This window comes from Podarcis liolepis (genome assembly GCF_965112155.1).
Source record: "Podarcis liolepis genome assembly, chromosome: 2".
Lineage (NCBI taxonomy): Eukaryota > Metazoa > Chordata > Lepidosauria > Squamata > Lacertidae > Podarcis > Podarcis liolepis.
This window is the reverse complement of record NC_139555.1, coordinates 88,551,512-88,565,486: the sequence shown is the minus strand read 5'-3', so window position 1 is coordinate 88,565,486 and position 13,975 is coordinate 88,551,512. Positions and strand designations below refer to the sequence as shown.

Genomic DNA, 13,975 nt, shown 5'->3' with positions numbered 1-13,975 from the left:
ATTACAAACTGTTTTAATACCATGCAGCCTCCACTCAAAATGCACTTGCTTCATCTATGAATCAAACATATATTTATTTTATTATTATCTTGTTTCTTTAGGTATTGTTCTTCAATGTTCAGGTGAAACCTCTAAATCAGTGAGAAGAATACCAGCAAGCCTCTCCAGTTTTTGGAGAACTTAAAAGGATGAGGGTTAAGAAATTTCATCCAGACGCTAGCTTCAATAAAGTGAAGAGCAAAGGAGTTAACTGTGCTGGGTCATAGGTATTATCCTGTACAACAGAAAGAGTAATGTGATACTTCCAAAAGCTCTATATTTCCAGCATACATAGCAAGCACAGTAATAGTATGTATAGCAAATAAACCTTTTAAGTAAATTCAGTCTCTTATTGTGTGACTGTGTGTTCATGCTTCCTTTCCACATACGATCCTGGGCCAGCACAGATCCCAATCTGTTGTAAACCACTTTGTGAAACTTTGTTTGAAAAGCAGCCTATATTTTTTTTAAAAAAATACAGTTGGAATGTGGGGGCCACATCCCCCAGAACAGGAGTATGCTTGTGCAAATGGTTGAATAGGTGAGCATCCGAAGTAAGGTTCATTCAACACTATGAGGTATCAATATCATGACTGTATCTAAACTTCCAGGATGATTCACCTTCGTTCTCATGTACCCAACCGAGTCTGAAATCTACATCAATTTACTGAGCACAAAAATTCCATAGCAGCCAGAGATGCTGAAACTCTCCCAAACAAAATATACTGGTATGTAGCCAAGCCTCAAAAATGTCTACAATGGGAAAAGTCACATGGAAATGAAATTAGCATTTAACTTTCTCAACATATTGACTACTCTTATTAAGTAAACCCTTAATAAAAACTTAACTACAATTGTTTTTTTCTTTTTAACGGGAAAGAAAGGATCCCCCTTTCTCTAACCTACCTTGGCTTTTCTGAGCCGCAATAGCTGTTCCCAGTGCATGACTTGAACAAAGGAGCAACATGCCTACAATAGCTCTGCTGAAAGCTATTCTACACTCAATCGCTGCATGCAGTAAAATGAAGTCTTAAGGAAGGTGGCTTAATACAGAAACCAATGAATCATTTAATTACTCAGCAGCTCCTCCCCAAACAGGGAAGGCATTAGTTCATGAAAAATAACAGCATGACATCATGTGAGCTGTGGACTCTTAACACACAGGCGCTCTCTCTCTCTCTCTCTCTCTCTCTCTCTCTAAAAGCAGTCCAGAGAAAACAAAGGAAGCTGTAAAGACTTGCCAGCAGATGAAACATGATTCCGCCCTACCTATCACACATAGTTGAGAACCAATGCAAAGGGTAAGTTGGAGCCAAAAGGTGTCATCTGAGGTGGAAGGCACCCAAGGAGGAAGGGGCAATCTTTAAACCACACCAACCTTCACAGTGTGTTCTGCCAATGGAGCAAGTTAAGCTATTTCAACAAAATTAAGAATAGAATGGTTTAAGAGTGACTTGACCCAGTATTAAAATAAATTCAAGAGGTGTAGACATTGAAAGCACTATAGGATTTGGGGGGGTATTAGTAATCCCCTCTATTAAAAATGGAAGGAAGTTAAATATGTACACATTTACGTTCCACAACTCTGAGGGGTCACAACCCTTAACTACTGACTGCATGTCCCATTAGCAGCAATCACCAGGGGGTGATGTAGGTAGGAAAAATAAACTGCACTATGCCTACTATAGATAAAGGCTGTCCAAGTGCTATAAAAGGTAAAGGGACCCCTGACCATTAGGTCCAGTCATGACCGACTCTGGGGTTGCGGTGCTCATCTCACTTTATTGGCCGAGGGAGCCGGCGTACAGCTTCCGGGTCATGTGGCCAGCATGACTAAAGCCGCTTCTGGCGAACCAGAGGAGTGCATGGAAATGCCATTTACCTTTCCGCCAGAGCGGTACCTATTTATCTACTTGCACTTTTGACATGCTTTCGAACTGCGAGGTTGGCAGGAGCAGGGACAGAGCAACGGGAGCTCAACCCAACGTGGGGATTCGAACCGCCGACCTTCTGATTGGCAAGTCCTAGGCTCTGTGGTTTAACCCACAGCGCCACCCGCGTCCCTCAAGTGCTGTAGATAAGGCTTAAATTAAGATGTACCAAAATAAGGCACTCTCTTAGGCAAGGCTCATCTACAAACACACATACACACACACACAAAAAAACCTACTGCAACGAGTACTTGCTCCTGGACCTTGAGTTTTCTTTGCAGTTTGCAAACTTGACATAGCCAACAAATTTCATTTTACATGTAGCTTCTGTGTGTGCTATCAGACATTACTCTTTCTAATGCCCTCTTCTGTTAAATCTTTGGCTGTGAAGCTGAAATCAATTTTTAAAAAACTTTAGACCAGGTGATACTAGGAACCTTAGTTAGCCCTTTAACTGAAACTCTCAGCTAGTGGGTAAATATTAATCCTACCTTTTGACAAAACTGAATTGCTTCCTGAAAGTGGAGCTCTCCAAGTGTAAACAGTTTTATTGCTCAGGAAAAGCAATGAATGATCTCAGTTCCTCAACTGAGCGCATGGCGCACTAGTCACTAGGCACACTTACAAGGGTTACACATACAGTGAAGGGGGAAAGTATTTGATCCCCTGCTAAATTTGCCCGTTTGCCCTCTGACGAAGAAATGACCAGTCCATAATTTTAATGGTAGGTTTACTGTAGCTGTGAGAGACAGAATAACAACAGGAAAACCCCCAGAAACCCAGAAGACAAAAGTCAGAGATTGATGCGCATGCAAAGAATAAAGCTGGTTTTAAAAGGGTTTTAGATAGCCATTGATAGTCTTGTCCTCGATAACTATTGTCATGCTACAATGGCCATGTATCAGAGGTGGTACCCCACTCAATTTCAGTGGGGAATGTTCCGTTGCGTTCATGTTCCTGCATGCATCTGGTTCCCATAGGCCAAAGGTTTTCAACCTTTTTAGGTTCACGGCTCCCTTGACCAACTACATTCTTTCTTCGGTACCCCTGTGAGGCTCAGGAGCCTAGTTATGTCACCCCTTGCCTGCAGAGCTGGCAGCCCCTCACCCCTTTTTGACCACCCTCCCTTGTGGAGTGTTCCCTCAGCCTCCTCTCTTCTACCCTCTCCTTGGGAGTCCTCTGGGCAGCCGCAGCTGCCACCACTGGTCTCTGAGCTCCCCCCCCCGCCCCCAAAAGAGGTACCTCCTCACACTGCCACACAGAGGTCTGGGAAGTCCCCCCTGGCCAGACCCAGAGGCACGATTTGCCTGGGGAGCTTGTAGCCAGAGCTGCTGCCACAAACATCTGTGCAAGCCTTTGGGAGGCAGAGACGCAATAGGGCATCAGAGGGAGGGAGGGAAAGAAAGAGGGACAGAGGTCAGTGCTGACCACGGTACCCCTGACCCTGATTTAGGGTACCCCAGAATGCCACGGCACACTGGTTGAAAACCACTGCCACCGGCATCTGGTTGGCCACTGTGGCTACAGAATATAGGACTAGGTGGCCCTTTGGTGTGATCCAGCAGGGCTTATGATCGTAAGTGGCTTTTTGTGTGAATCACTTATTTCTGAAGGTGTGTTTGAAATTTCTCATGAGAAGTAGCAATCGACACTATAATTAGTCTGACAATGTGCTACTCCTTACAGTTTCAGGTTTTTTTCCAGAAACTGTGCACAGAGTGGCAAACAAGAAAATGAAGTTTCTCTATGCATGTGCACCTGTTGACCCATCTATACAAATAGCAAGTGCTTTCGGATTTCAGAAAACTGGGTCAAGAGCAGTGTTGTGTCTTTATCCAGGGAGTAACTGCCTTGGATTGGTGTCATAGTGTATGGCTATATAGTAAGTTGCATTGCCAAACTTGGCTCTTAACCACTAGCTAATAACTATTTACGTTGAACTTACCAGTTGTATTTCATTTTACAGCTTTGATAATTGTAAGTTCATTCAAATAACCCTTATTTCAACTATAGGGCAGGTTTCAGAGACAAGTGAGGGAAGGTGATGGAGGTATTCTAACTCTGTTGAACTCCAAAAAGGTGTTATCTGGCATGTGATAAGCTTTGACTTTTAAAGCAGGGCTCCGAAAAAAGACATGCACGTTCCAAATCTAGTTGAAAGAGTTTAGTGATTGTTAAAGGGGAGGCCCTACTTCTTCCAGTCACTGTGATTTTCTCTCTGGAATTTTGAGGACAGCCCTGCTTGAAGATCTTAATAGGCAGCCGCATCACACAAGAAGGAAGGAGGAGTCGTTGAACCATGCAGGTATGTAGGGCTTTAGTAGTCAATAAGCACATTGAATTGGGCTTGGACACAAACTGACAGTCAGTGTAAACACTGTAATGTAGGCTGTGGATGGGCGTACACACATAGCCTTATCAGTTACATTCTGCATCACTTGAATTGTCTGGACCATTTTCTAGGGCAGCCCTTGAGGAACACAGCTTTGAACATGGCTTACCATGGAACAGTGGCAAACCAAGTTTAAGGAATCTCTGGCCCACGTGCCTAGTTAGGCCCATAAGGCCTCACCCTTTTGCCTCACAAGGCATTTTGGCCAAGCCACCTCCACCTGCCCTACACCTGACATCAGAAATAAGCATGCAAAGACCTGGCTCAAGCCAATAGGGAGTTTGCAGGCACACCTACAATGCCCCAATGATCATCTGATTAGTGCTGATCACTGATACTTTGCCTGCATAGTTTGATTTCACGTGGGCAAAATAGGGTCACCTCACATCATTGTGACATCAGGTGAAAGGCTCCAACAACCTGCCAAACATGGTTCACAGGGCTTGGGGAAAATAATAATCTGGATTACCGGCCAGAAACAATACAGACTAAAACGCATCCCTGATTAACTGAGCAGCACACTTTTTAAAAAATGTTTATTATTATAGTAACTGCAGACTGGAGGCACCATTTATTCAAAGCAGTTTTCTTAAATCCTAGCAGATAAGAGGAAGCTGTTAACATTATTGGCTGTGCGTTTCTTGATGGGTTTAGCTACTAGCTGTACCCAGAGTGTGTGAGGGATGGGACACGCGGAGGGTGATGTTCATCCTCGCGAGTCTTGCCTGGCTGCTGAGCGCTTACCCAGCAGGGCGGGGGGAAGGGGACTGATGGCGGGGGGTGGCAACCCCCTCAATATTGTGGGGGGCTGAGCCCTGTGCCCCCAAATATTGAAGTGGCTGAAGCCCCCTCTGCCCCATATACTTGGTGCCGTTGTGTTGGAAGAACAAGAAGCATATGTATTTGGGCCCAGAGAAGAGCAGTGATGAGTTTGCCCTGTACCCAGACAGAGCAGGAGTAAGGTGATGCCTTCATACAGCAGCAAGAGTAACCAACCTTCAACAAGGCCTGAAGATTCCCTTTGAAATCCTGCAGATGACCTAGATGTTCTCTGATCCATATATAATGGGTGTATTTGTTGTATAGCTGGTTTTTAAACACATAAATCAGGGGTCTGCAACCTTTAAGACAAAAAGAGCCACTTGGACCCGTTTCCGAAGAAAAAAAAACTGGGAGCCGCAAAACTCGTCATTATAAAAATAACTTTTTTGTCACTTTTTTATTATTTCTTTGTTTGACCCCTCAGAATTACTACTCCTCATAGAAATAAACGTTAAATTAGCAAGTTACCTTTTTGTGTGTGTGTGTTCTTCACTCCCCTTCAAAACAGTGACCAGCGTACATGCCAGTACAGCGCCTGCTACGGTGGGGAGTGTCGGGGCGCACAATGCGCCTCCTCCCCTTGCTAGTATCTGCCCCGGAGCCGCGGCAAAGGTGTAAAAGAGCCACATGCGGCTCCGGAGCCGCAGGTTGCAGACGCCTGACATAAATTATAAAAGAATGTTTCTCATAGGATGTAGTGGTCACTTTAAAAGAGGGACAGTTTTATGGAATCCTTTTGTAGAATAAAAGGCGAAGGGGCCTTCTTGGTGCTCGCCCCCGCTTTGTGAAACACCCTCCCATCTGATGAAAAGGAAATAAACAACTATCTGACTTTTAGAAGACATCTGAAGGCAGCCCTGTTCAGAGAAGTTTTTAATGTTTGATGCCATATTGTGTTTCAATTTGTATGAAGCCACCAAGAGTGGCTGGAGGAACTCAGTGAAATAGGAGGCATATACATATACATATTATTATTATTATTAATTCTGCAGACCGCTTTCTGAAGATTATTTCAGTTGTGATGGGAAAAGAGCTCTAATTCCCAAAATGCTTTTATTCTGGTGAGGTTAGACTAAGGAAAACTTGATAAGCAATCTTAATTACCAAAACTTGCATGACAGATTTTACTGATGCTTTAAAGGAAAAAATCCATTTCCCTAATTATGGGTAAATTACATTTCTTCTGGCTCTGTTAAAACAAAAAATATGTAGTGCTGCTGAGTTGTAGTTTAAAATTTTGTTGCTTTTTGTTGACTGCAAGGATGATTATTTGCCCAGAAAAGCACCCTAAACTTATTTTTGATAAGTAAGTAAATAATAAAACAAATTGGGATATTTTTTCTGCACCAGATAGCTTATAACCCAGTGCTGTTTTGAGGCACATTCCACCTTGAGTGATCATGTTTATAGTCTGCTTGTTAGAAGAAAGCTCTGCAGTTATTATCCATTAGTATGTCTGGAAATGAAACAGAAATTGGATGGCTTTCTGTCATGGGTTATTTAGTTGTGTTTCCTACATCGCAGGAGGTTGAACCACATGACCCTTTGGATCCCTTCCAATTCTATGATTCTATGAATTCTGCACTTTCACAATTGTAATTTAACTACATGTTGTCTAGCCAGTGTTTAGAGAGACCCAAAATCCAAGCCCTGTATAAGAACTTACATGATTCATGATGAGTACACAGAGTTGAGTGTACTTTGCAAATCTGCATGTCAGTAAAGCAAATGTCCTAACTTGACATGCAACCGAGAGAAATCACTAAAAACTATGACTGACTGCATCAGGTCCTCAAAAGACGCCTGAATGAGCTAGCCAACAGCTATTCTGCACCATGTGGATCAGTATCTCCACCGGAAATTATTGGTGCCCTGCTACGATGCATACATATAATTCCGCTGACAACTCCTCTCATCTGACATCATCCTTAACATAACACTGTTTACTCAGCATGCTGGCAAGTTCATATCACTGTTTTGGTATTGATTACTCTAGATAGCAAGCTGGCGTTTCTATTAGCAGAAGTCTTATCTGAACATTTAAAACTGCTGTTATAAAGTGATTTTTAAAACAGCACCTGCACATTAATGCTAAGGTTCATAGAAGAAGAATATAGTAACCACAACTTAAATGACTGAACTCTTAGATCGAACTATAAGTATCGGTCAAGATTGCTTGAATGCAAGGAAGGCTCTATGTGGGGAACCAAGCAGTGTGTGTGTCTGTGTGTGTGCGTGCGCATGCGCGCCAAACACTCCTGAAAATGCCCCTAACTCTCCCTGTTGGTGGCTTATTTTCAGTATTTTGAGATCAGCTGGAGGAAAATAGGTTAATAATGACCTGAGAGGATAATGGCAGGAAGCAACAGATCAGTGGCAGTTTATACGCTTTACATCAGGGTTGAGGAGCCTCTGTCAGCCTGAGGGCCACATTCCCTTCTGGCCAACCTTTCAAGGGCCACAGGCAAGAGTGGGGCAACACTGAATGTTAATTCTAACTCTGTACAGTAGGCTAGTTTCTACACACACACTCATCAGTGTTAGAAACTCAAAATATATAAGCTAATCGCCAAATGGCACCTTAAACCTAGGTTACAGTTGCCACAATGGAATGTCTAATCACCATTGTTATTACTATTAGAATTATTATTCATTTCATTTCTATACCACTTTATATTTTAAAGGGAAAAAACCTCAATGTGGTTTACACTGGGAATGGACAGACAAGTCCCAGGCCCCTGTGGGACGGTGTGAGAAGGCACCTCTTTTTGAGATCAGGAGTGGCAGCAGCAGCTGCCCAGAAGACTCCCAAGGAGATGGGAGAAGAGAGGAGGCTGAGGGAACACTCCACAAAGGAGGGTGTTCCAGAAAAGGTGAGGGGCTGCCAGCTCTGCAGGCAAGGGGCGACATAATTGGGCTCCTGAACCCCACAGGGGTGCCAGAGGAAGAATGTAGTTGGTCAAGGGACCTGTGGACTCAAAAAGGTTGAAAACCTCTGTTCTAGGGCATTCCTTTCTCTCAGGACAGTCGTATCTCATTAATGTGAATGGGATCATCAAATTACCTAGCTGTACCATTAACTATAACCTTATAACCCTTGTGACTGGACCAGCCTTTTGCACAGGGCTAAGCCTCTTTTCCTCAGCTGGGATAGTCTGGCCTCAGTTGTCCATGCACCTTGGAACCTGCATGTTGAGGCCTTGTTGGTTGTTCCACTACTGGTGACAGACTCCTTAGTGTTGACTCGTGACAGGGCCTTCTCAGTGGTGGTTCTCCCTTTGTGGAAAGCCCTCCCTGGTGAGATACATCTTTCATTGGCTTGGAGGAATATCAAAACATTACTGTTTACCCCAGGCACCTGATGCTTGATACTGTCACTGGTAACTCTGAAATCATTGGCTGAGAATGTCACTTATTTTAGAATGCTTTAATGATATGCTGTTGACTGCCCTAGGCACCTTTAGAGGGATATAGATGGAAGAAATAATAATAGCAGCAATAGTAGTAATACCAAAGTTTCTTCATTCCAGCAATTTTCACAGGTGGCTAGACTAAAAGCTGTCTGTGATCCAAACATAACTGATTTTATAAGCCTAGGTCATACGACACAAAACGAGAAACACTAGCAAAGCTTAATGTTTTGTTTAAGCAATTCTCTTGCTACCTTGCTGTTAAACGCAAGCAGCATTTTAAGATGCAACTGGTGTGCAATAGGATTCATGCCCTGGTAGAAACATGTAGTTCAAAAATTCTACAAAAGACACAGATAAATCAAGGCAGATGGGTAACTAGCTGTGTAATAATCCTGTTAAGAATGCTCTAATTAAAGGAACAGTGACTCATCATGATTCATCACACAGTCCAACTGCAAGGGCCTAACCCACTGGGAATCCAGAGTCAAAATATGGTGCACATGGACTGTGTGGCTTGTATAAGGAACTCCAGTTCTGAGTAAATCTGCTGCTTAGAGACTATTAGCACCACTTCTGTCATCTGTTAATGAAGTGGATCTGGGCAGCTTAATGCTGAAAATATTGTTATATGCCACCCTATCTTTGAGCGGTGTGAGATTCCAGAGGTACCAGGCACACTTTAACCCAGGGGGACACAGACTCTGGCGTCTTTATGATGTATGGTTTATTTACACACATATATAATCTGAAGCCTACAGTGGAAGGGCCACAGCCTTCCTCCCCCGGAAGTTTCTGTCTCTCTCATAGACACAGCAGCATCCTTGCCTTTTTCAGAGAATGGTTGTATCCCACATGTTCTAACCCAAGATCAGGTCTTTTGTAACACAGAGAGAGGCCCTACTATCTGCATTCTCACACTTAGTTCTTTGATGATTTGTTCTGCTAACGGCTCACTACTCCCAGGCTATTACCTCAAACAAGCTTTTACAGGGGTTGATTGTCCAGGATTAAAGGGGGTGCCAGAAACACAATTTGGGAAGTTTTCCGAGGTTCATTAACTCTCATATGCTAATTGCAGGGGATTTGAAGTGGGTCTTACATGTTCATACAGACTTATCTGAAGACAGAAGGATCTGTCATCCTGTTTTAACATACCAGTTCTAAAGTCTAACACTGATTAAACCCAGGCATTAAGCCTCCCACCAAAAGACCTGGTCTAGGGTTAGCAAGGTTATTAATATTAAGATACCAGCAGTTAAATGCTTATTTCTATTGGCAGAGACTGGTAAAAATATGCAAGTATTTAAAAATGCAGCTGATACAATACAGCAATAAATTATTTGATTCATTTCTCCTGCTCCCATCCTTTCACTTCAGTAGACAATGAGTAGACGCTACCTCACCTTTAAAGTTAAGATTATTTCCTGTTATTATTGTAGGCCAGCTCAAACATGTTATGAAATTTGCAAACGAACAGTGACTAAATAAATATTAATAGGATGACAAAGTTTACGACACCAGACACACATACTCACATGTGTGGCACAAACTTCCTGCAGATTTAATAGATTCTAACTGACATCTCCACAAACAGCAAAGATTATAAAAGGAGGGCCTACAGTGATATCCACCTAATTCTCTAGCACTTTATCGCTTCACTTAATCAGTAAATATGGAAGAAGCAGAAGTATATGTGTGTGAACATCAGGGAGGTGTTAAGAGATTGTTTCCCCTCCAGGTGCAGTGAGGAATGTTACTTCTGCTGCCACAAGGCCTTAACCTCAGAGCACAAACACTGGCCCCTCAGTCTAACTGCTCCACATTCACTTTGTGGTGACAAGGGGTCCCAGTAAAAGCAGGGGCTCTGCATAGGGCAGAACAACCTCTTTTCCAGGATTATAGAGAGCAATAAAGTTCCTGGCAGATCCTCAAGAGTAAAGATCCTCATCTCCCCTTTTTCTAGTTCACAGAAAGGACAATTGATCTTGTTTAATAGAAGACACTCTCTACCCAAAATATAAACAAACTGAGCCAATGGAATGGTGCTTTTTCCTGCTTGAATATTCTGCAGCCATTTCTACCATGTATTTATTGTAACCAAATGCTCTGGGCTCATATTACTAGAGTGCCCGTTCCACATATGAATAAGAATGAAGAGGGAATTTCTTGGGTCAACTATCTTTTAACATTAAGTTATCAAAGTGTAATGTAAACATTTTATCTGCATACCAAACTTGAGGGATAACAGAGGTATTAATAACTTAATTAGCAGGGGCCTCTCATACTTCCACCATTTACTGAAACGCAGATGCATAGAAAACCTGGGATTTTCCACATTTGTTTCTGTTCATGTTGGAATATGATGCTTGATGTGGCAGCTTATAAAAACCTAAAAAGATGGCAAGTTTATTTCTGAAGATCACTGGTTTAATGATAAGGGCATGTGCCCATACAGGCTGCTTTTTCCAACACCAAGGATGATTCTGCAATATGTTCAGGCTTCCCATGAAATGCACATTGTACAACTGAAAAGCAAAGCAAGCATTTGCATCAAAATATGTGGCTGACCTAGGCAGCTATGTGACACATCAATTTTACTAATATTACTCCTCATAAAGAATGTGCCATTTATATTCAAGATTAACACTCACTCAGATGGGAGCTCTTACGCTTCCAAGCTTCTTAACTGCAGATGTTAAAAATGACTCAAGGATTATAAAAAGCCAAGCCAGCAAGGGAGGGGGAGGAGCATATCTAAGAATATTGCTTATTAATGAGCCACTGGAGTTGTAAACAGAGCAGCCAAATCAGACGCAGCAATGCTTTTCTGCAGGATCTCACCTTGCCAGGTTCACTGAAATGATTTTCACAGCACACACAGGTACAGCAACACCACATAAACATTGCCGCATGGCCCGTCTGCAACGCCCTGCTCAGTGCTAGGTACTGCTAGGACTGTCGCCCAGACCAACTACTCTGCTCCCTACATCTGTGAGACTGAAAGAGCTCTGGGCACTTGCTGTATAAACAGACCATTTGCCAAAACAAGCAGCCCTGTGTGCTCCACTATCACTGATGCAAATGAATAGTTACACTGAGCTCAAGCATGGTATATGCTTTTCCTTCAGCAGAGAACATTTAAAAAAATGCAATCTCACCATCACTTAAATTTAAAGCTACAGAGCACACAACTGTTATGCCCATTACAGCTCCAGGTCAATTACAATTCACTTTCCTTATATATGCTTCTCTGCCCCTGGGTGTTGGAAGTAACTTATGCTAGCTACCCAGGCCTTTGGCTCCTCCTCCCACCCCAAGTTTACAAGCTCTGCAATGCCTTGGAGCCAGGGTGAATAGGTGTATAGGACCTGGATACAAGGACAGTTAGAGGGAAAAGCTTTCGAGTGGTTTTGAGCCAGATAACAACTTTGCCGTAGGAAAAGCAAAACAGAAACACCAGAAAAACCAAAGCATAACAAACTTTATCAAGGCTGGCATTAATTAGAGTGAGGAACTACGTGGGTATATTTTTCAACTCATCAATGCAGATCTTTCAAAGGGCATCAAAGATGTTTGTTCCCAACTAATCAATGAGATCTCAGGAGAAATTCATCCATGTAACCCAGTCAACTAAATTAATGTACCCCTGCTCCCCTGCAGTGGTAAACTGGATCTTTGACCCTGACTAAGGGCAAGAGTGAAATGCAAAATAGAGGACACTGTTGTTGGTACAAGTGGTAGAGAAGTATTGAATGGAGAAATGCAACTTAAGAGTTTTACAACTTGCTCATTGTTCCTTCATTGGAAACATCTCATCATATTGTGATATGTGATTGAGCTTTCCCAATTAAGACACTGTTCCAATACTATGCATGATGTTCGGTTGTGAAATCAGTAGAATGTAGTTTTATGATTTTGTGGTTTTTTATGGAATTTATTGTTAGCCACCCTGATATCCTTGAGGGAGGACAGAATATGAATTATTTTTAAAAATAAAAAGCTAACTAAGGTAACTTGGGTAGAGACTCCAACTTTCCAGATCATCTGACATTGCCACTGTAGAAAAACCAACTTTCCATTATGAACACTGCTGCCGTAAAACAGTCTGGACATGAGCTGGATCTAGATTTACCAATCTAGAGGTGGGAAGGAGATTTCCTATTGTTCTCTCTCCCCCCTACAGACCCCAGTACCACCTTCTACATTGTACATGACAGATTTTCAGGAGAACGGACAAAAAACATCTCCCCTCTGCCCCTTCCAGCAGGAGATCCAACCTTGCACCTGTGTAGTCAAGCTCCTGATATCTTTAACCTGGCAGAGACTTATCTCAAAACATTGGGAAGGAACTCAACATGCTCATTTTATAGGATAACTCATATAGTAGGCAACGGCAACTTGGAAGAAGTTCATTCCTGTTCTAATGAGATTCATTGTCTGATACACAGTGACCTACGAAGACTCTCAAAGAGATACTGTAATTGTTCACACTGCACACTGGGACAATTGAGACATCACAATAAAGCATGGTTTATCATTATGGGAGGGAGCTATAAGGAACCTAAGGCTTGCATGTGCTCCCTCACATACACACTCCTGCAAAGCTATAAAGAGGAGACTGGAAGCTTTGGCTTCCAGTTTTGATTAACTGCAGCTTGTTGTTTCATCCAAACCTGACAAACTGGTTACTCTTAGCCATGTTTTGTTGAAACAAACCAGCTCCATAACCCACAGACTACACTACAATAATTAAGGTCAACCAGTTTATCAGGTTTAGATGAAACAACAAGCTGCAGTTAATAATAATAATTTTAAAAAAAAACTAGAGCAAAAGCTTCCAATCTCCTTCTCTTAGATAAGCTGGAAACCTGCAAGCTCAAAACTTGTTGGATGCTCATAACACCTGCAGTTAACCAAGGCTCCTTTCCAAGTCTGTTTGGAACCAAGAAGTTTAGACAAATGAGGAAGGAGCAGTGTAATGTCCTTGCCAAAACAATGCTAGCAGGATAAATTAAGTACTCTAAGATTTAAAGTTGACAGACGCTCTCAGAGCAGACATGGTGAACATTTCTATGGGTTTCTCTCCAGGGATGCATTGGGATTGGTTGAACATGACACAAGTATAACATCGTGTGTGTGTGTGTGTGTGTGTGTGTGTGTGTGGGCCAGCTAAAGAAAATACTGCATTCCAAAGCACTGGCAGAATAATTCAGAGATGGAAGAATAGATTCATCAATGAATTTGGTGAGCTGAGGATTCTTTCTCACGTACAGGACAATAAGTCAACTCAGTGCCTGTTAATGTCACATGTAGAGCTTCCTCAAGCTTGATGGGGACAGATTCTGTTGCTTATTCCTCTCAATTGGGTGCAAGGTGCG

The 13,975-nt window shown here is 42.5% G+C and overlaps 1 protein-coding gene across 7 annotated transcripts in view; it reads right to left on the bottom strand.

Moving 5' to 3' along the window:
• Positions 1–13,975, bottom strand: part of TMCC1 (transmembrane and coiled-coil domain family 1) — a 112,654-nt gene that overhangs the window by 14,642 nt on the left and 84,037 nt on the right. Inside the window, exon 1 of one of the 7 annotated variants that reach the window (XM_083492787.1) lies at positions 946–1,085. The exons of the other annotated variants lie outside the window; for them this stretch is intronic. Within the exon in view, the coding sequence (XP_083348913.1) occupies positions 946–984 (39 nt within the window). The 5' untranslated portion in view covers positions 985–1,085. Of the gene's footprint in view, positions 1–945; positions 1,086–13,975 lie in introns of those variants that run through there. 7 annotated transcript variants of the gene reach the window in all.